This window comes from Nymphaea colorata, chromosome 13 (genome assembly GCF_008831285.2).
Source record: "Nymphaea colorata isolate Beijing-Zhang1983 chromosome 13, ASM883128v2, whole genome shotgun sequence".
In the NCBI taxonomy this organism is placed as follows: Eukaryota; Viridiplantae; Streptophyta; class Magnoliopsida; order Nymphaeales; family Nymphaeaceae; genus Nymphaea; species Nymphaea colorata.
This window is the reverse complement of record NC_045150.1, coordinates 5,344,366-5,368,097: the sequence shown is the minus strand read 5'-3', so window position 1 is coordinate 5,368,097 and position 23,732 is coordinate 5,344,366. Positions and strand designations below refer to the sequence as shown.

The 23,732-nt window shown below is 40.7% G+C and overlaps 1 protein-coding gene across 3 annotated transcripts; it reads right to left on the bottom strand.

Annotated features, from left to right (window-relative positions):
• Positions 1-1,695: 1,695 nt before the first annotated feature.
• LOC116267092 (adenine DNA glycosylase) lies at positions 1,696-8,739 on the bottom strand. 3 transcript variants are annotated; one of them, XR_004175510.2, is made up of 8 exons: positions 8,156-8,739; positions 6,934-6,993; positions 6,017-6,136; positions 5,815-5,912; positions 4,717-5,300; positions 4,158-4,264; positions 3,582-3,734; positions 1,696-2,060 (listed from the first exon to the last, which is right to left on the bottom strand). XR_004175510.2 is itself a non-coding variant. In XM_031648659.2 (7 exons), exons 1-7 carry the CDS (start codon positions 8,672-8,674, stop codon positions 3,654-3,656), a joined length of 1,569 nt encoding a protein of 522 aa, XP_031504519.1. In that variant the 5' UTR covers positions 8,675-8,739; the 3' UTR covers positions 3,485-3,653. The 3 variants fall into 3 exon arrangements, 1 of the variants encoding a protein (XP_031504519.1); XR_007575176.1 differs by having other exon boundaries at positions 1,696-2,057; XM_031648659.2 differs by lacking the exon at positions 1,696-2,060 and having other exon boundaries at positions 3,485-3,734.
• Between the last annotated feature and the right edge of the window lie 14,993 nt (positions 8,740-23,732).

The following is a 23,732-nucleotide window of genomic DNA, read 5'->3' as shown; positions in this document are numbered from 1 at the left end:
GAGTTTAGAAATCTCTTGTTTTGTTGGTCGAGATCCTACATCAATTGATGAGCAAAGCCCACAAAGCACTCACAAAGAGGGCTTTGCTCGTGACTTTGCGAGCGAATTGCATTAGGGTTGATTCAGATTGTTGTTATTAATGTGACTACAACTACACCGGAAGCGACTCGCTTCTATTCTAGACCATAACGATGGTCCATAACATAACTAGAAGTGGTAGCTTCCCGCCTCTGTCGTTCCTACTGCCTCCTTCGGTTCCCTTCCCAATGGCTGCAAATCAATGTCGATATGTGGTGTCCAGTCACTCACATCGATGAGGGCTGCGCTATGCCACCCCTTATGAGTAGGTCAGATAGGTCTGGGACCATCCTTCCTTTCCTAGGTTGGAGCAAACCTTGTGTTTACATAACTGGTGAGGAATGGGTACCACTATCCCCATTCGGATCCAGCCGGGTTCTATTGATCATGTCTATTTCCTTCTCAACAGTTGTACCTTGTCTTGCTCGGGGTGTCTTTGGTTTTATGAGATCAAGCCCTAGGCCACCTTTCCTGGCTATTTCTCCTATTTTTCAAAGCATATGGTGCCAACTGACTGTAGTTACGGCCCCCAACTCAGTCAAATGCCGGTGATGATATATGCTTGAGACACAACACCAATTTGATCGCAAAAACAGAAAAAACCTCAATTATTTTCCAAGAATGTTGAGCCTGTGAGCGTAGAGTGATCGTCTACACGAGCCTACAAGAGTCTACAAAGCGAGCAAAGTTGTAGGATGGATGACTTATTCTGTGAGACTAAAGGAAGGTGAGCAGAGCCTACCACTGTGGACTATGTGAGTTGCGAAGCAAGTGAGTTTGAGACAGCACAGACGAAAATAAAAGCACTACTAGGAATAGGGGCAAACAATAGTTTACAATAATCAAACCAAACTACTTGAGAATGCCACACCTTATACATGTGAGATAGTTTTGCAAGCCACTCGGTGATAGCCGGTGAGCCAGCTAGTAGGTCCCGCACTACTGGCCTTTTTTTTCATCACAGACGTCAGACCAACTCGCTTGGATGGCTTGCCGGGTAGGACCTGACTTGACTAACAGCCCGAACCAACTGGCTGCTTTCCTTTAGATCAAGGTCTAGAGATATGCTCCTCATTCTCAAGGATTGGGAACATTCATAGACGTACATGATGCTATCTGAGGCTACTATGTGGAAAGGTTGGTGTGAGAGCCAGAAGAAAAGCAAAATCTTGAACTCTCCCAGGGGAGGTTTGATTGGGAATCAGAACGAGGAAGGGACGCATTCTTTCGAAGGAATTGGATCCTTTTCCTCGTTTCGAGAGTCTCCTCCCTTCTTCCACTCCATCTCGAACAGTAACTTGAAAGTCAAGCTCTTTGAAACAAGCCAAGCAGGAGATCAGGGAAGTCAATGTGGGTGGGAAGGCTTGATATTAACATATTAACGATCCACGCCCTTGGTGAAAAACCATAATTTGCCCAGAGGAATTCCTCCCTCACGACGTGACACGCAATGAAATGTGATCAGCTTTCACAGGTGTATGATATGATCCAAGAAGTACTATACTATGAGATTTGTCATCAATGAACAGGAAGAGAAGGAAGAACAATAAACGAAATCTAAAATATTGGAAATAGATCTTGATGCTCCACTATACGTCATTCTCCTCTGGTTGAAAAGAGTCGTCCTCAAAGAATCAAATTTGCCAGCTCTAGATGTGTGCATATGGGAGGGCGGTATCAGTTTCAAGTCAAGTGGTTCTAATTTGGAATCAGGTCTGAGCTTATATACTGGTTTGGGTAATGGTGCAGGTTCAGTATTAGATTGGATTTAGGCCTGGACATGGGTTTGAACCAAGGTTGAGGTTGGCATTTGGGTTTTGCATTTCGAAGTTGACTTAGGTTTAGATTAGAGGGAAAAATAATAGGTTTGGAATTTGGATCAAGTATGGGGATGGATTCAAAGTAGGTTTAAGGTGAAGAAGCTGGATCAGAGATGTCCATTCGCCATTCTCCACGACACCTAGCAGTAACACCAATTCCTGCTACTCATCCAGTCATACAAAAGAAGGACAAAACACGAAGAAAGATTAGGGTTTTCCATTTAAGCTGATCTATGCTTACAAATGAATCTTAACACCATTATATAGACTAAAAGAGAACCCATGGATCTGGATCCAAATAAAAAAGAGCAATAAATAAATCTAAAATATTGGAAAAGGATCTTGATGTTCTACTCCGAAATCCATAATCATGCTGGACAATCAAGGAAGGAACACTGGGCATGATGGATGAGGAGGAAGTGGGGATTGTGAGGGAGGGCGAGGGATTTTCTCTTTTTCTTTTTCTTTTTTTCAGTAATGTGGGATTAACCATCTCTCTCAATATTTCTGTGTGTGTGTGTGTGTGTGTTGGGGGTGGGATATGGGGGGGTTGTTCTTAACTTCAAACAAAATCATTTTATGTTGAATGTTAAACTTTGTCATTGGCGTGAAATATAGATGCACGTTGTTGGAATTTCGTTCAACACCTAAGTACTACTCAAAGGTGAGTGTGACCCATTAGCGGAAGATTAAACTTATAGCCTTATGTTATGAACCATGCCATGTTATGGAATTTTGATGCATATGAAATTTTGTTATGATGCAACATTCAGGTGCATAAATTTGTTGCTTGACTAATGCATATGATAGATGTTCGAGCATGTGAATGAATTAAAATATGTTTGTATTATATATTATTTACCTTGGATGGATATGAGTATGATTTTGGCACATGCGTGTTACATGTAAATTAGTTTATCAACATGGTAAAAAAGTAGCAATAATAATAATTTTGATGGTGAAATATCAAGCCTCCAGTCCAGGATACAGGATGCTTTGAGTAGTGCAAGACTCATTGACATGATACGTTTTTCCCTGCCTACAAGATCATCCAATGAAATCTGGAGATTAACTGCACCTTCGAAAAGAAATTGCATGATAAAATACTCAATCATTAAGCCTATTTTCATCTATGTCTTAACTGCATTTAGTTCCTGCAATAGTTGTTGAAACTAAAAATATTGTTCCAGCATCAATTGGTGCAAGGCACCGAAAGTGATGAAAGATAATTAAGTTACTTATATACATTTGCATATGCACGTTTACTGCTTGCATTACTTTGTTTAGTGCATAAGAGTTGATGAATTTTGTCTCTGTATACAGGTCTTGTTACTTTTATGTGAGGTTCAAATTAGTTTGTGCTTGGCTGGGAGTAAACTTTGTGATTTTACTTTTTATAGAGATTTTGTTCAAGTGCTAGCGATCAGATGAAGGACGAGACAGTTTAGTTGGACTGTTGGAGACTTGATGATCACATCGAATGCTCGATCACTAGCCCATGATTACTTAAGCTTTTGTTTTTTAAATTGTTTTTTTTTCTATTATTTAGACAAACATACAGGGTCTGACCTTATGAAGTCAATAGATGACAGCTATGATTTGTTATTGTAAAAAGCTTTTGCACTATTTCTGCTTTGGAAAAAAGTCCCAAAATTTTAGGGTCATCCATATATCACAACTAACCGCAATAAATCATCGAAGGCAATCGGAGCTTCTCAAAGTAGCAATCATTATCATGGCATGCAATCACGAACTCTAGCCCTTCTTCCTTTTCTTCACCTCTCGTTTTCCTTTTTGCAAATTGCTTTGCTTGAATTCCTCCATCATGTGGTATACCTTTATCAAAGAAAAAAGGAGACCACATGCATTAATACAAAGGGATATAATGAGAACATCCTACCAATAGTCTGATAGCCGTTATCTAACAGATGAAAACATGGAAAGCTATGTCACATAAGATGCTGGATTCTGGTAACCAATTGAAGAGCTCGTAGATTGGTCAAAGTAACACAAAAGGTTGGTTAGGGGGAAAGGATTTGATAGGGTAGGATATAGTTGAATTTAGGATATTCATGGAAATTGAGGCATCTATTCTTTTTTCATTGAATTGAAGGATCACTTTCCCAAATTCATGAAATAACTCTTATGGCCCAGTCCAGGAAGCCTACTTGAATGTTCATGGCAAGTTTTTTATTGAAATATTAGCATTTCAAGTTTTTGTATAGTCTTCCTGTTGACCGAAACATGAAACTTTTATACCTTTCTCACGCCGGATGTTAGTCCCATTGTCCTGATGGCAGTCCCATCTACCGTTTTCCAAACAGCACTATCTTGATTCTCCCCATGCAATAAAGAATCTAATCCACCTGCATGGCACGGAAAATTTGTGGTGACTTTTTGTACAATGACATCCTTATCAAAGCAAAGATCAATAACATACCTAAGTGAATAATTTTGAAATAACATAATAGCCTAGGTATGATCCTCACAGGATTCAATACTCATTGAAAGGTACAAGGAACCTGTCCCACATGAACTTCCCTTGGCTTCTATTTTGATACTACAGATATAAACCCAAGCCAGGATGTCCAAAGACTAGCAAAACCCATGTGAGTGTTCAACTCTCCAACGGAGTTTAAAAATAACCTGTCCCACATTAACTTCCTTGGCCTTTTACTTTGATAGTACAGATATAAAACCCAGCCAAAGATAGCCAAAGAATTTTAGCAAAACCCATGTGAGTGTTCAACTCTGAAGGTTTAAAGATAAAATTCTTATGCAACAAAAAGCAGAGAAGATTGCACAGAACTGAACTTACATTTCGGATGAAGTACTAGCCACTCGATGCTCATATGTAGTCGAATATGGGAAAAAATGTGGACATATTCTCCAATATCCTCCCTCATAATAACCTTGCAATTCTTCATGACATCAATACCCAATAACCTTTTCAAGTACTGGTTCAGTGCTACCCTCCTCAATCTTGAATCAGTCTCATGTTTGTCCAGAAGAACAGATGGAAATTCCCAAAGCCCTGCAAGCAGCCCATCATTGGGTCTCCTTTTAAGGAGAAAAACATCTTGGTCACTGTCCATCTTCCACAGGTTAGGTTGAGATTCCTTTCTAATTTGAAGAACACAAACAGCAGCAAAATTGTGCCTTTGTTTTGCTTTAGCCACCTTCATAGGATAATCTGTAACTAAGATGTGGTTAGTGCCCTTTTCTCGACTTTTATTATTTGTGTCATGACCTTTTGACATCAGAAGTGCACGGCACTGATAAGAAATGGGACATGCAGAACATGCTGGGCTTGATCTTGTGCACACAGTGGATCCTAGTTCCATGAGTGCCTGATTAAAATCTCCAGGTCTGATGGGATCAACTAATTGCCCAGCTAGTTTCCTGCAGTGCATCAAGAAACATTGTCATTCAAAAGCTTACCCTAAAGAAAATTCTAACTCTGTATTGATTGAATAGTTATTTGTAAACAGCTACTTCTCTTTTTCTAAGAAATTTTCAGTTAGTTTCTTGAAGTGCAGATCATGTTTCGCAACTACACAAGGCCTTAGATGGGTAGTCAATGACTCTAAGCAGGCTGCTGATTATTCCCAATTTAATGTCTGATTCTGTAACTCTGTTCAGTGTCGCTCCTATACAAAGAAAGGCTGTTAAAAATCCGCAGTCCAGAAGAGTTCCATCTCCTAATCATTCTTGACCTGTGTGATTTTCCATTACCTGAAAATTTGCCCTTGCCCTTTATTATTGTGCTTGCCTCCAGGTATTCAAACTAGTCATTAATGGTCAGCTTTTGGGGTACCCACCCTTTTTGTATGTGTTGCGAACACTTTCATTTGGAGCATCTCATCTTCATTCTCTGAGGAGCCAAGTTGTCATTGAGGATGGTAGGAGAACTCACCATAAACACTTTTCTGTAGCAGAATCTTTTGGATTTGCAGAAATGGCTTTAAGTCTGCAGACAACTCTGGTCACATTGCCATCAACCACAGGTACTGCCTGTGATCGTTGAGTCATGATGAATCCATTTATGAAGGAGACAAGAATTTAAAATGACTTTCATATTCATCATGGTAGAGAAAAGGACGAGTACAGAAGCTGACCTGGTTAAATGCTATGGAAGCTATGGCACCTGCCGTATAATCCCCTATTCCCTTGACCCTCCGAAGGGTGTCTACTGTCCCTGGAAACTTGCCACCCTTTTCTACAATTGATTTTGCTCCCTAGCATAATCAACTTAGAGGATAAATTAGTTTTTCATGCTCTTGAACATGATGATCTGCATATCTTTAATACTCTTACATCAATTGCCACAACTACTTTCCTAGTCGATATAAAAACAAAGATGGAAGAACGACATCCAGTAACCTTCACCTGCATTTATGAATCATCATTTACACAAGCAAATAAAAGAAGCAGAATAAGAATGAAGATCCATATTTATTCCATGACAAACTCAGAATTATGGAAGGCCAAATTTCCATTTTTGTCGAGATTTTAGTCCATGCTGCATGCATCACATGGTAGGTGCATGAGGAATTTATACGTGTTCCTAATTTAATTCTGGAACTATTGAGCAATAACGACCAGTCATCATTCCCTCATTTATTTATTCATCATTTTCTGACCTTACGGATATGATGTATATGGTTTATTTAATATAAGATGGTTTCTGGAACATATTATTAGGGCATAAGTTTTCCAAGGGTTTCAAAAATGTAATGGCACATATTGTGTCAGAAACTGGTGACTAAATAAATCATGTTAATCACTAAGATAACATGATCCAAGGTCCAACCTTTTGCAAACATATCAAATTAAATGCAGTGGGATCCAGTTGATATAGCTTGCACTTATTTTCCACTTCAGTAATTGTTTGTGTGTGTGTGTGTGTGTGTGTGTGTGTGTGTGAGAGAGAGAGAGAGAGAGAGAGAGATAAAGAGCATGAGCTTGGTCCAATACACAATTGGGGTATAGGTTATTGGAAAAAATAAACCAGCAATCAGGTCATGTATTGTACCTCTAGAAGAAAACGAGCACGCCTGTAGTAACCTAATCCAGCCCACATCTCATTTACCTCCTGCAAGAATGCTACAAAAATCAGAATGCAGCAAAGTAATTGAAGTTCTTCAGAAACAAGCCTAAATTGTTGAAAAGTTGTTAACTATGAACGCAAAGCAGAATATGGTTTCACAGCAAAACAGTGGCCCCATACTGTAGTGTTAAGGCCTTAAGGGTATGTAATTAGTGGTCCTATCCTCCTTTTATACAAGAAACGGCTGCCCTAAGCTTCAAACCGATGTCCCCATGCTCGTAGCCAGAGTACCGCTATCATTCAACGACCACCATGAGGACCTTTCGGAAGGCCATTGATCCCAGGCATCGTTATTGCCATTTTAAAATTCCCACACCAACATTGTTGTTTGCACCGTAAAGTCCAAAGAGCTACACCTAGCCTGTCCCTGTACTTTGGAGTGCTCGAGTTGTTCCTTCAGTTGGTCATAAACCTTCCCAAATAGGCCATTGGGTCAGAAAGTGGCAGAAAACAATTGTATCTCGTAAACCAAAAAAAAAAGATACAAGTATATCTGCATTCTCTGAGAAGCACAACCTGATTAAGAAAATTTAAAATATGTAATAGCCTTCCATCTCCTTGCTACCATAAGTTTGGTTATTGGAATAACAAGCTTGAAGGCGCAATCTTCCAAAATATTGGTTTTTGTAGTGACTCTCCTTCTTCAACTCCATTTTGGTTGGTGAAGCTTAATTCCTAGCCCCACTAAACTAGTAATAAAATGAACCGCATGTTGACTATACAGAAAGGTATAAATGTATCCAACCCATACTTCTGAGACAAAATTTCGAGCAAAAAATGTCTTCAGAGACCAAATGAATTTGCAATAAAGGTGATGAAGCATGAAAGCTTTGATGGGGAGGCAACAAAACAGTTTCCATGAATCACCAAAAGGATTTGACGAGAACGACCTCTTTTTAGTGATTGACATCGAGAGCGCAACAGATATAGAGCAGAATTTGGGAGCCAATTCACTCTTCCAAGTTTGCTATATAAATTGCGGCCAACCAGGGCTCGGTTATGATGGTTTCCGCTTCACAAAAAATAAACAAAAGTATTCGAGAAAGTCCGCATTCTTCAACAACTTCCCAAAATTTCTGAAGTTAGAAACTGTTCAGGTGATGAAGAGAAATGCTGAAAAAAAATGCAAAATAAGAATACAGATTACCTCCTGAGACGCATTGGCGAGGTGATAAAGAGTGGGCCATTTCTGCATCCAACGGTTGTAGTAGTCTATGACCTTCGCAACTCGAGTCTGCTGCAGCATCACCTCCGAGACCCAGACGGCATACGCACGAATCTCTTCCTCCTCCTTCGTCTTCTCATCATTGGCACCATCTTTTTCTTTTGGTTGGCTGCTCCTCCATGGCAGCACTCTCTGGTTCGTATCGTACCATCTGAGCAGGGACGCCCTGATCTTTTGGACTTCTTCCACAGAGAAATCCTCGATATCTGGAAGGACCCTTTCTTCTTCGACCTCCTCCTCCTCTTTCTTGGGCTTCGCCTTCGCCGTCCGATGTCTCCTCTCCCTTCCCTCCATCGAGTACGACGGGGCCTGACGAGAGAGAGCCAGGGGGTGCGCGGGGGGGCGGGTTTTCGAACTTCGTCGCTTTTTCCTACAATAGCAAGAAGCAATCCTCTCGTCAATTAGTAGACATTCAAATTGAGCAGCAGCCCAAGTGGTCATCACAGTCTGAGGAGCATCTCCCCCCTAAGGCCACGTTTGAATACGTGGTATTTGATTGGGAGTCAGAAATCGTTCCATGGTAAAACAAATATAGGACTTTAGGTTTCGAACATTGAATATAAAAAGTTTTGTTTTGAGAGATAGTTTAAACGGAAGATAAAAGTAATATGGATTTAAAAATTCATGCTACGTTTTAAAAACCATTGATTTAATATTAGATGGGGAAGGTCCACCTTAAATCTATGGATCTCAAGTCACCACAGATGTGAGATCCGCTATGAAACAAACACAACCTTAGTCTCAGATTAGAGTTCCACCTAAACTTGTAAAACTTTTGAGAGAGAGAGGTGGCCATTAGAGTTTCATCTAAATGGGTGAATCAAAAGTTTCAGATCACAAGATGTGGTAGGTGGAACTTGAAACTTTTGTTCCACTATGACAACTACATGGTAGTAAATGTGACATTTTAATGTCACTCATTTTAATACAAGTATTCAAATGTGGCCTAACCGAAGAGAGATATGGTGCATTTTTAATGTGTCTTTAGTTTTAATGTGTCTTTAGTCTTTAGATCAACCAAAAACTTCTAAATCCATTGACATTCATGAGTCTTCAGCTATCTCAGCAGCCCTTTCATTAATATGGTGCATTTTTAATGTGTCTTTAGTTCAGGGATGGAGATAGAAATTTCTGGCTAAGAATTTTCGCAAGTCTCTATGTATGAGACACCTTACTACTGATGCCCTTAGATCAATAAGCACATTGGATGAAAAAGTGCCGATATAAGAACAAAAACAGAAGAGGAAAAATATTCTTCAACTGAAATAGAACTACTTGAAGGTGAAATACCCACTTAAATTTAAGCCATCTAATATGGGTTTGCTTTTCTGCTACTCATAAAATCCCGTGCAGAATTAGCTTGTTCCTGCTTTCCCTAATTGACATTATGGTTGTCATTTCCTGTCTACACGGGCAACCTGCTAACTCTATTAACAGGTACTAATGTGCAAAGAAATGCCTGCATCAACGCCAGCATCACCACCTGCATCTAAGTTCTATTTGGGAACTAATATTATCAATTAGGATTTCTTGTATGCAGGTCAAAGACAAGTTCTTCAAGGTGTCAATGCGTGCTGTAATCTATGAATTATTTTACTGAAATATGTCAGAGAAAATCTATTCATGTGGTCCGTAGGTCTTTTGGGAATTAAACTTGGTCTATTCACTTTTGATTCTTGAATGACAAAAGTTTAGGAAAGAAGCTTGAGTTGTGGGTTTTCTTCCCCTATATATATGACAATTAGTTTATATATATATATATATATATATATACTCTTATGAGACTTGTTATGTAAATCTGTTTGTGAGAGACAACGTGAAATCCTCCTGTCATCCGGACCTCTGAACAATCACAGCCACTGCTGTACGGAAACTTCGGTGTTAAAGAACGAACATACTTTTGCATATCAGCAGACCACTTTCCGGCTGGCTAAACCATCTTGAGATTGAATTGGAATTCAACTTAGCAGATTACGTAAAAACTGTGGATAAATACATGCACCACCTCACATGAATTGAGCCAATGCACTGTCTCTAAGTTACTGTTGCATGTAATGTCTGTCTACAGTGAAGGCAATAAGGTGATGACACAAAACTGATGAGATTGAGAAGGATGGATCCTAAGAGCTCTGAATTGAAGAAGCACATTCAATTCTCAGGATCGACTCGGAAGAGATGATGCGTAAAGAAGGATTTGCAAATCTTCAAATTGAAGAGATGCAGGACCTTATTTTTTCTACATCTTGTTTCAACAAAGACAAGTTTAATTGTATCCAAGGCCATGCCTTCAATTTTTTTTAAGACCATTTGTTGGTTTAAGTTTCCCATAACATGAGATGCAAATGAAGCAACAGACCAGCTGCAGGGGGAAAGGGGTGAAGTTTCACCTCATGGTGCAGCTCAAGCAACAGACCGGCTGATGGAAATGCAATACATGAATTTCATATTGGCCTTCATTTTTCCCCTACTATTGAGAAGTGTCCTGTAGTTAATTAGTGTATTTGTGGGGTTGTTTTTCCTGTTTACGATATGCTTTTTGAAAAGAAAAAACAAATGTTACCATTACATCTGGAATGGCCAACAGTGGTAAATTTTGCTTCTGCAGATGTTTTTCGGTAGATGCTTCATGTCTTTTTTTTCCTCCATTCTCAAAGCATGACACCCTCTTCACCCCTCATGAACCTACAAACACTATCATCATCAATATTGCTTCCCAGCGCCACCATACCTAGCACTACTCCCTTCTGCTCTAATCCTTCCTTTTCATATCTCATGCACTTTTACTCAACCCTGTGCAGACCGACTGGCCTGAAAATAAAGTGCAAATCCATTATCTCAGTCGCATGTCATCTAGGATTCTAGAGTACTAAAACTTGTCACTTCGCTAATAAACTAATTTATTCAAAATTGCATGGTTAGATCTATGTATAAATCATGTTCAATGCATATGTATTCTGCATATCGATATTCCAAAAGTCTATCTAATTGCAACATGATTTTCAATAGCTTTAAATCTGTTTTTTATCTAGATTTGGTACTATCAAAAGGAATGGAATCAAAGATCATTGAAGTTCCTATCTTCTTATGTTTTCAAGATTAGGCATTCAACTGATGTTACAAAACGTGTATTTAATAGAAAGTGAGTTATGATTTTGGGGTGATTCCCCCGCAGGGTTGCAGCGGAATAGAAAGTGAATTATGGTATCATGTAAGCAAGTCTTTTAAGTGCATGATTTTACTGGAGCAAGTTATGATGCCATTAGGTGCACTTAGATCAGGAGATTGCAAACATTTACATCGACCTCGTACACACTATACTTTGGAATTTATTGACTCTTTTGCTAATTACATGACTGGCATCAAACTGGTCCTGCTAGAACTCAAAATTAGTTGAAAAAGCTAATTGTGCTAGCTTAAAGTGTTTTCTTTTACATGGTCCATTTGGATGAGACCATTTTAAACTAGCTCAAAATTAGTTTGTCAAATTGTCAATCTTGTTTTAGTTGGATTGCTCTATTGGAATCGGCTAGGTTTTCGTCATTTCACTTGAATGTTTTTTTGCCGTTGAGAGCACTGATAAGTCAACATTACATCTATGTATGTACTATAGTGTTCCGTGCTAATGTAAGCAACATTTATAAGTATACTGATTGTGTTACAAGTTGCTCCAAGAGCAAGAAAAATCAACTTTTCATGAGAGTACTAATTTATGAAATACTCCATTGTGTATAATGGGTTATTGTATTTGGTCTACTGTTATTTAACTGTTCTCAATGTTCAGCTGCAATTCATTTCTATTAGCTTCATGAATAACCTGGTTTTGTCATCCAAACGAAAACCAGGTTAAATAGTTAAAACCTGGTTTGGATATTGACATCCAACCAGACAAACCAGGTTTTCCAACATGGCTTAGAAAACCAGGTTTCCAAAAAACCTGGTTTCCTCATAGCCAGATTTTAAAGGGTGTCTTCCAAAGAAACACGAAACTAAAGGGTATTTCTATCATACCACCAAAACACTGTGTTTTAGACTGTTTTCCCCTTGAAAAAATTATTTTTCTATAACAGTTTCTCAACATCTTTCTTTGAGCCATTAGTTTGATAAAAAAATAAATAAATCTTTATGAACCAAATTGCAAGAATCCGTCACGCATATTCAAAACAAAGGTCCTTTTCGCCAACTTCATGGGACTAAGTCTTTTACAAATCACAAAGAAGCATGGATAAGCCACTTCAGAAGGAAAGAAGCAAGTATACAAACCATTTATACCCGATTTGCAGTCATAACACAAATGACCATGAAGAAAAGTCCTGAACACTTTTTTTTTACCATCCTATTCTGGTTTCAAGACATTTTTGCAAAATGTTCCACTTTAAATTAAGGCGAAAACTATCGTGAAAAATACGGGACCTTCAAAGTGTTTTCGAGAATAAATAACAAAACCGCTTACTTCTCTCTATCCGGGCTTGAAATTTGAAGCATCTGCGATAGTACTTGGAAAAAGTAAGAACCATATTGCAGAATAGCCAGATGAGGAAGGACGACTTTTGGTGCAGAGACCAGTTGGATAAAACAACCTTCTTTCTTTCTCCTAACAATGCAAAGACTAATTTGCTAGAACTCCTTTCTCTTAATAACGCAAACAACAAAAATGCACTTTTTCACTTTAATTGGTGCCCTCAGATCTCATAGCTATAAAACAATCATCGACGGCTATACGACAAAGGCCTTCAACATGGGCTCCTGCACAAAGGAGGTGGATAGAACGAAGAAGTAAGGTGGATAGAACGAAGGAGAAAGGTGGATATAACGAAGAAGAAGAAGAAGAAGAAAGGAAAGGAAATGAAAAAAGAAAGGAAAGAGCGAGAGAAAGAGAGCTTGCAGAAGCCCAAGCTAAAGACCAGTGCCACCGCTCTTGACCTGATTATGTTTTCCATCATTGGGCACCAAGAAAACCTGCAAATCACAAAACAGCTGTTCGAGATCCATCCCGGAAGTCGTAAAAGAAATCCAACGAAGGTGAAGAGACAAGAAACAACAACACGAAAGAGTCAGAAAACGGAAACAAAGGCAAATCTCAACAGACATAATCGCAAGGGACCACAGAAAAAATTACGCCTATGAATCGCCATATACTTAAAGGAACCCACACAAAGAAGGACTTTATGTACATATCAACGAAATATGCAACTAGATCCGGCGAAAAATAACATCCATAACAATCCCAAAGCCCCAAACGGAAACGGAAAGAAACCCCAACACCTGCAAATTCCAAAAAGCAACAGAAAGTATGATCAAAGGATATACAAGAATGACCAAAAAAAGTACTTGAAAAACCCAACCCCAGTGATAAAACTGACTCCAGAGAAACCAACATAATGAACAAAACATCAAAAACTAAAACTCTAAGACGAAAAAATGTATAAAATAAAATGCCAAAACCGCAGCAAGGTCAACTTGCAATCGACGTTCAACCAAAAGTTGAAACAGAAAGTCGGAAAAAGGAAGAGAATTTGCTCAAAAAATAATCGAAACCGGTTGCCGCCGAGGAGGCGGAAGCTCTCGGCTTGAGTAAAGCAAAACTTAGGGTGGCCTAAAACAATCATTTATAGGGCGGGGGGAGGGGAAGGGCGTGTCCAGCCCTCAATGTAAACGAAATTTCCAAATTGCCCTCTCATGCGAACGGGTTGAACATGGTCGATGGTTTGAATCCGAACAATTCCAACCAGGATTTATTCCGACAAGGGAGAAATATTTAGAAGGGGAAGAAGCTCTGGTACTGCCTTTAACTTGAGATCAAGGTCTACCATTGTTTGTAGTTGAAAAGAATAGCGGCCATAAGAATTGAACCTATGACCTACTTTTCACCAACCTACGTACCTGACTAGCTATCCTACACCTCCTTATGAAAAAGCTTATATATGAGGAATGAATATTTTTATTACTTGAAAAAAATATTAGGCATGTGATCTGCAGATTTAAAAATATAAAATCAATATAGAATCATGCTTCTTTAACATGTTAACTGAATTTTATAATTCAAAACAAAATTCAATGGTTGATTTTAAAAGTTTATAAAACCTTACGTAAACCTTCTTAGAAGCATTGTTTCTTTATAAATTGAACAACTTTTTGAAGGTTCATTCAGAACCACAAGCCATATTGTTGAAAAAATATGAGTTCAAAATATTAAAAATGAAGAGCACGTTTCATGGATACAATTTGAAGTTTTATAAGAAAAATATTAAAGGTGAAGACCAGTCATATTTCGCTAGCCCCGTAGTGCACAATGAAAGGGAAAATATAAAAGTGGAAGGGAGTTTCGAAATCTCAATTGACCCAAATTGTGAATCATTTCCATTAATTCCAGAAAGACTCATCATTTTCCCATTTCAAGAACATCAAATTGTGAATAAAATCTCCCACTTTTCATGTATGCGATTTTTTCTTGACCTTAACTCTGTGTGATTTTAGTGAATCTTAGTAAAAAAATCTTCACTTCCCATCTTGAGAATGCCAAATTACTAGATCTGCTACGATCATAATGATCCCTTGCTTTCATAAGATCGGAAATCACCTCATCCCTACCTCCAATAGCCAGAGCTTCTCTGGGGGTAGTAAGAAAAACTCTCGTTATATTAAATTATTTTTAGTTTGACAGTTGATTAGCAAAATGTATTGTGATACAAAACTTGGGCACATATGGCTTGGGGCAGGTGTTGACCAAGATTATCAACTTCTCCCAAGACATAAGTGGTCAATTCTCTATCGCTTGGCATTTTTTTTACCAACTACAGAAAGTTGAAGAAAAGTGATCTGGTAGTTGGAGAAAAGGAAAATGAGTTCATGGAGTTGTGTTTGCATGGACAAGCGATCTGGATAGCAAACCCAGCTTCTTGCATCCACAAACCACTTCTTGTAGGCTACTTTACTCATGCTTGCAAACTATGACCCACCAGCCAAAAAATGCATAGCAGTCTAAAAAATAAATAAAAAGATTATATACTATCTAACAAAAAATGAACGGAAAGAGTCTACATATTTTCAAATGATTGATTCTTAAAAAAATGCAAAAATACACATCCATACAAAAAATAAATTCAAACTGTTGCAAATTTACAAAAAATGAGGGGCGTTTCTGACCTTTATTACATACAATAAATTTTAACTTGTCATGCAAAGTCTTTTGGTTCTCTTGGTTTTGCTGAAGGAAATTGAGCAATTTCTCATACAGTTGTGCTCAACTTTTAGGCATGTAGTCTTGGGTGAAAATTTTAACTTGTCATGCAAAGTCTTTTGGTTCTCTTGGCTTTGCTGAAGGAAATTGAGCAATTTCTTTTGAGCTCAACTTTTAGGCATGTAGTCTTGGGTGAAGTTCATGGATTTGTCCATTATTACACACTATGTATTTGAAGACAAACACACCACAGTCAAAGCAGTTTCGCTGTCTGAGATTTGCAATGTGGTTGTATTTGAATTTACTAGTAATAGTGCAAGACTCCATTGAGAAAATAAATCTAAAAAGCAGCTTAACAGTTACCAATAATGTTCTTGTAATTGACAAGGATTGTTCATCTTACAGACTAAGTGATAGGACCCAACCTCGTGGCGACTGGACATGCTGCCAAAGTCCGATCCTTCTCCCAAGATCAATTGGAGGAGGCTAGTGTGGCTGATAAAATATGAGGGTTATACAAAATTTTTCCCGCTGGACAACAACCCCAGCTCAAATAAACCCCTAGGACTGGATACAAGAGAGGTTACCCAACCCGGTTTCAACCTACTATAGAAATCTAGCAAGGGTGTGAGACTTTTACAACCGTATGCGGTCGGAATTCTGAACTACACCATGAGATCCGACAAGAAGACTGGCGACAAGTAGAAACTTGCAGACGATGGTTTGAAGGTCAATTTTGGTCCGATCACCATGAAATTTGAATATGTTGTAGGAAATTTAATTACGAATCCAACAGTGTAGCATGCCTAATAACTCCCATTGGTTCGTCGAAAACAGCCTTTGCAACAAGCGGATCTGCAGCGACGGTGGAACAGGGTCTGTTTCTCCATAGATTTGACTATCTTCCCAAGCTCGATACACCAAATTTTAATATGTTGTAGCTGACACCTATAGCTTTCCAACGGTATATTGTACACCTTCTAACTCCCTGGAAATCTCCAGAAACAACCTGTTGATCAGAGATGTTATCTGTCGTCCTCTTCAGGAATCTGCTATCCTCTTCTTCCATGATCTTCTTCTCTTCTCTTCCGTGAGGTCCTTCTTCTTCCTCATTTCACGTAGTAAACAATCAGCAATCAGACTTTCTTATTGTCACGTGAAACCCCATCATCTATCCGTGGAACTTCAGAGAATCATTTGGTGTTAGATTGCTGCCTGAGGCAGCCGAATGCGCCAAATGTATCCCCGAAGGTCTGCCGTTTAGATCTTCAATCTCTTCAATACCGTGGGAAGTACATGATTTAAGCTAGGATTCCCTGGATTCTCAAGCCCTTTCCATGTTGATGTCAAAGATTGGAATGTTCCCAAAACCTTCCAGCCAAGTATTGAAGAAGAAAAATACTTAGCTCGTTAGAAAGGTTTCACCAGTGGTCGAATGGGAGTTGACACCGCTGCAGAGCCACCGGCACCGCCTGTCTTCTCCTTGCTCCCTATAGATCTCTTGCATCTAAACCCCTTCGTGTTCAAGGGGATTGCACGAAAGTTTACCCTCGATCGGTTCAGGTGTTCGTTGCTAGAAACCTCCGTTAATGGCTTACCGGTAGCCATTCCTCTGGAGAGTTTCCGGCCATTTTCTCACGGCTGGGTGAGTGTTGTAGTGTAGTGCTCAAGAAAGTCATGTGTCACACCCCGACCTTTTGACACTCAAACATTTTTTTTTTCTAACATCCAACATCGATGTGTGACTACACAATAGTTCAGAAAGGAATGAGCCAAGCAATTCAAAACAATGGGGCAATCTTTCCATTATATAGCATTTCAATTCAACTGTACATTTGACAAAAATGCCCCAAAATCACAACATCGATGCCTAATAAAAAACAAGGCATCAGTAAAACCAAAACCCGACGCGCCGGCACTACAAAAAAAAAACAAAACAAAACCCAAAACCTCCCCAGTCTGCTCAGCCTGCTACCCGGGTCCACCAAAACCTGAAAAAAGAAACAACTGAAGGCTTAGCCTTCGCAGTATGGCAACAAGCCAGGAAAAGTCCAAACCCTCTTAGGTCGGGCTCAGCACACAAGCAAACATCAGAACAATCTATCATTATGTCGTGTCAAGACACGACATGCAAAGGCCACTCAATGGCTACAATAACATAATTTCAATCACATGCAAGGCATCCTTAATAAGTCACTTGCATTCATAAGCACAACAGTCACATGCACAACAATCCTATACATTTCAATCACATACATTTCAGTTTCATTACTATCAGTGAATTTACAGTTCCTGTGGGTGCAAACACAGGCACGTGCACACCGCGGGCGGCCCACAGCTGAGAGACAACCCCCGTGATGGCCCAGAACAGTATGGATCCATCTATCCACTGCAGCGGTAGAGCACTCATCCATGGATGTGTGAATTCCAATGAGAGATACTCAGCCTTCCCTAGGACACTCAGGTTGGGAAGGCGGGAGCCTACGCTCCAAGCACATCACACAACAGTACCCTGGGGCCTTGCACCGCCTGCGCTCCGAACAGGAGAGACCAGTGGCGAAAGCGGGACAACTCTCATACACATAGTCACATCTCACTGGCCTCTCATCTCTTATTCTTTCATTCTTATACTTATACTTGCACAAACACAATTAACTGGCTAGCTCATGAGGTTGGTTCACTTCACGAGTGAACTCACACCTCCAATTGCCTTCACATGAGGGTTACACATAACCACAACAGTTTTGGCTAGCCGTCATAACAATATGAGTACAACTACCCACTGTGCAAACATTTGGGTCATTGCCCGCGACAATGGGTATTCAATAAACATAACATTCACATTCATCATCATAACAATCACATCTTTGAAAACTTAGCCAAACCACAGAGAGTAGTCTCAATCTGTGGTGGGCTCGTAGCTGTCCTATGCAGTTATCATTTTAGGATGCTTTCTAATGCACAATTGGGGTCGAGGAGACACTCGACTCGATACCCCGCCTGATCTGTCCTAAACAATTATCAATTCTAGCATGCACATGCAAATGCGTAACATTATCAAAACAATTACTATAAGCCTTTCAAAACAATTCATATCATATATCAATTTATGTACATGCATACACACATTCATTCACGGAACACTCAATCAATTCACAGCACAAATCCTAGGATCCCATGATCCTAGGAACACACATTCATTCACTTGCCCAGGCAGGGATTTGCCTGGAATGTCGCCATACCTGTGGCGCGTTCACAAGAATCTTCAAAATGCCTCGAGCTTCGAATCCGGTAGCTCAAGGTCGACGGAACGTACCCGGTGTACCTGCAAACACAAACACAAGATAAGATTCCTACTACGTACCTCAACAATTCAAACAAAAACAAAACAAAATCATTGAGGCACGTGTCATCGCCTCAAGAGGGTGTCGACGGGTAGTGTCGACCCACAAGTTCTCCAATAGGTCACTTCCCAACTTCTAGTCGTGCCAATAGATGCCAAAACTCAAAGCCCTCAATCCGTCTATCACTAACGCCTTTCTCAAAACTCTCTTTTTCTTAAATCAAGGCATCTACCCCAAAGATACATCCAACTTATGTACGTTATCCCTATTTAACTCCAAGATGCACCCGTTCACAAAAAACGCGTGCTACAAGCTCACTAAAACGGTCCTAAATCCTCCCTACAACCTCACAAATCCTACCATGTTTCCCCTAATGCTTCGAAAATTAATCCATCAAGCTTAAATAATCATCCAATATATGAATCTTCGCTTTCCAACATAATTGCAAGCTTTCCCCCAAAAACGAAATCACTAACATGTGCTCCAAATAATCAATTCTAAGCTCTAGCATGCTCAAACAATAATTATACGCGTTCCCAAGAAAAATATATCATAAAATAGGTTCAATTTCGCCTTGCTCACCCCGATTGAAGGTCTAAACTGCTGTAATCCTCCCGGCAGCCACCTCACGCGTCCAAGTGGTCCCCAAACGGCTAAAATCCTCCAATGCCGCCACTACCAAGGCCTTCTCTAATTGCTGTTACAAGGGGGAGGACAAATCCCCAAGCTGAAATCAGATCCAACAGTGATAGAATAGTGAAAATCAGTGAGAGAGAGTGCTTGATTGGAGAAAATAGAAAACAAACAGAAAATGGGGAGAGAGCGTGAAGCGTGGACAAAGAGGGAGGTGGAATAGAGGGAGAAAGAGAGAAAAACGGAGGGGGACTGATAGGGGAGAGGGTTCGGTCAAAAGGGGAAAAGAAGGCAGTGAGGGGAGAGGACGGGAGAGAAGAGAGAGACGGTGGAGAGTGAGGAGAGGGATTGTGTGGAGAAGAGGGCACGAGAGAAAAGAGGGAGACGGCCAGAGAGAGGCGTTGGGTGAAGAGGGGAGACGAGAGACAGTGGGAGAGGGAGGAGGGAAAAGAAAACGGGAAGAAGAAGAGAGAAGAGAGGAAGAGGCAGGGGACGACAGGGTTCACCTCAAGTGCCGCCGTCGTCGCTGTCGCCCTCGCCGCCGCCGTCGTTGCCGTCGCTGCCGTCGTTGCCGTCGCCGCCGTCGTCGCCGTCGCCGTCGCCGCCGCCGTCGTCGCCGTCGCCGCCGCCGTCGCCGTCGTCTTCTTCCCTGAGTTCCGGTCGTGGGTAAGGAGGAGACGGTAAGAGGAAAACGAAGGAGAAGAGAAAGAGAGGGAGGAGAGACGACGTCAGGCTCCCTCGCGTGGGGCTAGGGTCCGGGTCTGGACCCTGACCCAACCCGCTCTGCCCAAATGCCTATGTATCCCCGAAGGTCTGCCGTTTAGATCTTCAATCTCTTCAATACCATGGGAAGTACCTGATTTAAGCGAGGATTCCCTGGATTCTCAAGCCCTTTCCATGTTGATGTCAAAGATTGGAATGTTCCCAGAACCTTCCAGCCAAGTATTGAAGAAGAAGAATACTTAGCTCGTTAGAAAGGTTTCACCAGTGGTCGAATGGGAGTTGACACCGCTGCAGAGCCACCGGCACCGCCTGTCTTCTCCTTGCTCCCTATAGATCTCTTGCATCTAAACCCCTTCGTGTTCAAGGGGATTGCACGAAAGTTTACCCTCGATCGGTTCAGGTGTTCGTTGCTAGAAACCTCCGTTAATGGCTTATCGGTAGCCATTCATTTGGAGAGTTTCCGGCCATTTTCTCATGGCTGGGTGAGTGTTGTAGTGTAGTGCTCAAGAAAGCCATGCCCTAAGGACCAGAAGATCTCCACATATAGAAGAAAGAGAAATCAACTTTTTCATTAAGCAAGAATGAATAAAATGTCTTGGTTTTTGTTTATATACAAGGGTCAAACGGGTTCACACAAGTCTCGAGTTGAGACACACAAAGAACCAAATCAAATAACAAACCGATACAAAAGCAAATGAGTATCAAAAGTAAAGTCAAACATAAACAAAGTCAAAGTCTATGAATGGGCCGAAGCCCCACCTCACCCATGTCTCGCCTGAGCTCTTCTTGTTTGGTCCGTGCACTGGGCTCAAGCCCAGTTTGCCTGAGTAGCACTAGGCTGAAGTGATCTCCTCTCCATGCCGAGCCCACTATCTTCATCGTCTTGGCAAAGGTCGCCTAGGTCTTCCTCATCTAGGCTAGGGTCGCCTAGGTCTTCCTCATCTAGGCTAGGGTCGCCTAGGTCTTCCTCATCTAGGCTAGCGTTGCCTAGGCCTTCATCTTCCAACCTCGTGCTCAACCTCACAGAGGTTTGCAACGCGTCTTCCACTTCGCTCCATAGAACTCTGCTCTTGAGGGGTAACCTCACAATAGAAAATCATGCCTTGGCTCATAGATGCTACCTCCAATCCTGACGAATTAACCTCCCTAGGTTTCTTGACGCCTCCCGTAGCCGCTCCCATAGTCACGCCCTCACAAGAAAGGATAACTTCACTTAGATTCAAGGCGCCTTCGGTGGAGGTCTCGGCGCGGGATGACCGAGCTCTAAGTGGGCTCGTATCGGCTTCCGCAGCTATGGTGATTAAGGGGTCCTCAAGAGAATACTTCAAGCTCAGGAATGGATTCCGATAAGGGATCATATATCCCTGTATCTCTTCATAGTAGTTATAAAGATTCTTTTGAGTCATCTTCGACACAAAGTTTCAGCCGACCTAATCAAGACGCCCCTCATTCCACTAGTTGGTCCTTGCCCTCTCATTATTTCTTATGCAAACAACATCTTAATTTTCTCTAAATAGAAGAAGCACTCCATTATGGAAATCAAACTCTCCTTGGCAGAATTGAAAAGGTGTGTCGGCATGAGGAGCAATGCACCCCAATTAGGTATTATACCTTTCAATGCTAACTCTTCATTGTTGATGATATTAATGGGAATCTTGGCTGGAGCACCATTCTTCTTCCCACCATGTACTTAGGCTTGCCGCTATTCAATTCTTGCTCACCGCTATTGGACAAAGTTGATAAAAAATTGTCTTTTTGGAAGTCCAAGACTTTTTATTTTGCTAGAAGATTGAGCCTTATAAAGCATGTTTTAAGCCATGTTATACAATTTTGGAGTTGCATTTTTTACATTCATATTATTGTTGTCAACCAATTGAACTCCACTATGGCTGCGTTCCTCTGGGGCGAATCCTCTTATGCCAGACATCTCCACTATATACCTTGGGCAAGAAACTGTAAGCCCATTCTCGAAGGGGGAGTAGGACTCAAGCATATCAAAGAGGAGAACTTGGTGCATCTGGCGAAGATGGCTTTAAATGTGGTCTCTACATGCAATTGGTGAGAGTCTCTTGTGGCACAAAAGTACCTGAATGGATGGGCTGTCATTGTCAAAGCCAAAGGCAAAAACCCTAGTTCTTTCGTGGAGTTGATAGGGGATGGAAGAAGATTGAGGAGCAGGTCAGATGGGTGTCGGGGGTTGGTCGGATTAATTTTTGGTATGACAATTGGTCCGAGAGGTGCCTAGTGCTGCTCCTTATAGCTAACGATTATAGCTGGGGCTAGCAATTTTCTCTGTTGCTCTGTCCAAGAGGTTATCTAGTCTGATCTCAGGTTGGAGCCGTCGTTCAAAGCCTTCTGCCTTTGGGTAGGTGTTGATCTCCCTCTTATCTCATAGATCCCTAATTCCTTGACCTTCCATGGGATTCTAAGTAGGGAGATCTACCTTCATGACTTGTGGCAACACTTAGAGTGAAGACTGCCAATGACTCTTGGAGACTATGGATTTGGAATAACCAAACCCACCTCAGGTGCAATGGTTCACCTACATGGCCATGGAAGGACACCTCCCAACTCAAGACCGCAGCCAAAGAAGAGAAATCTTGCTCGCCAATCGCTGCCATGTTTGCCAAGCAAAGGAAGAAAGTATCTCTCATGTTCTTTTGACATGTTCTTTGGCCAAATAGGTTTGGGGGTAGGACATGACCAAGTTTAAAAAGAAGTTAGTTGCTAGTGATAACACGGTGGTTGCTCTTAAAAGATGGTTCAATAGCGGTCCCAAACTAGGATGGTTGGTGAGGTGTTGGAAGATTTTCTTTGGCACCATAGTTTAAGGCCTATGTATTTTAGGAATAGGTATATGCTAGGCTTCGCCAACTCAAATCTCTCATCTGAGTGCTGTAAAATTTTGAACACTACTGGAGATGCTTGTATAGCTGCCGGTAGAAGTAACACCGAATCACAACACTTCAGGGCTTGGATGTTAACTGGTTGCTCTATGGATAGCTGACCTGCCATTCAACTAGGTCAGGTTTGTGTCCAAATTGTCTCACTAAGCAGGGGCGGAAAAAAAATTCATCGCATACGATGTGAAAAACTATACTGGACAATTTTGGTGCGCACACATAGAGATAGTAGACGGTGATTTGCTTCTCCCTATAACCAACGCCCTCAACAACCTGCTGTGTACTATTCATGCTGACAAATGGAACTCAATTTTGTTACTTTCTAACCAAATTTTTTGGCTAAATTGGATCAAAAGTTGTTGTATGGGTAGGACGAGGTTTTCTAAGGGACATGCTGCTATAGCTGCGGCAATCCATCTTTTTGTTTGCAGCTTGCTTGAGCCATCAGTGGAAATCCTCTCCTTACTTCTTGATGTTATGCCTTAACACTCTTTCCCTTGGGTCGGGTTTTTTGTGGGTCATAGGTAACACCATCATTCTTCTGATCCTTGTTTGAGTAATTTTGTATATTCCTTTTTCATCAGCTTAATTTTTTGATTAATTTAATCGGAGGCATAACCTCTAGCAGGGTCGTTTTGGCATATGGCAAGAATAGATGATAGTTGAGAGAACATTAAATATTTCTCAACAAAAATGCAAGTCCAGCAAAATATTTCCTA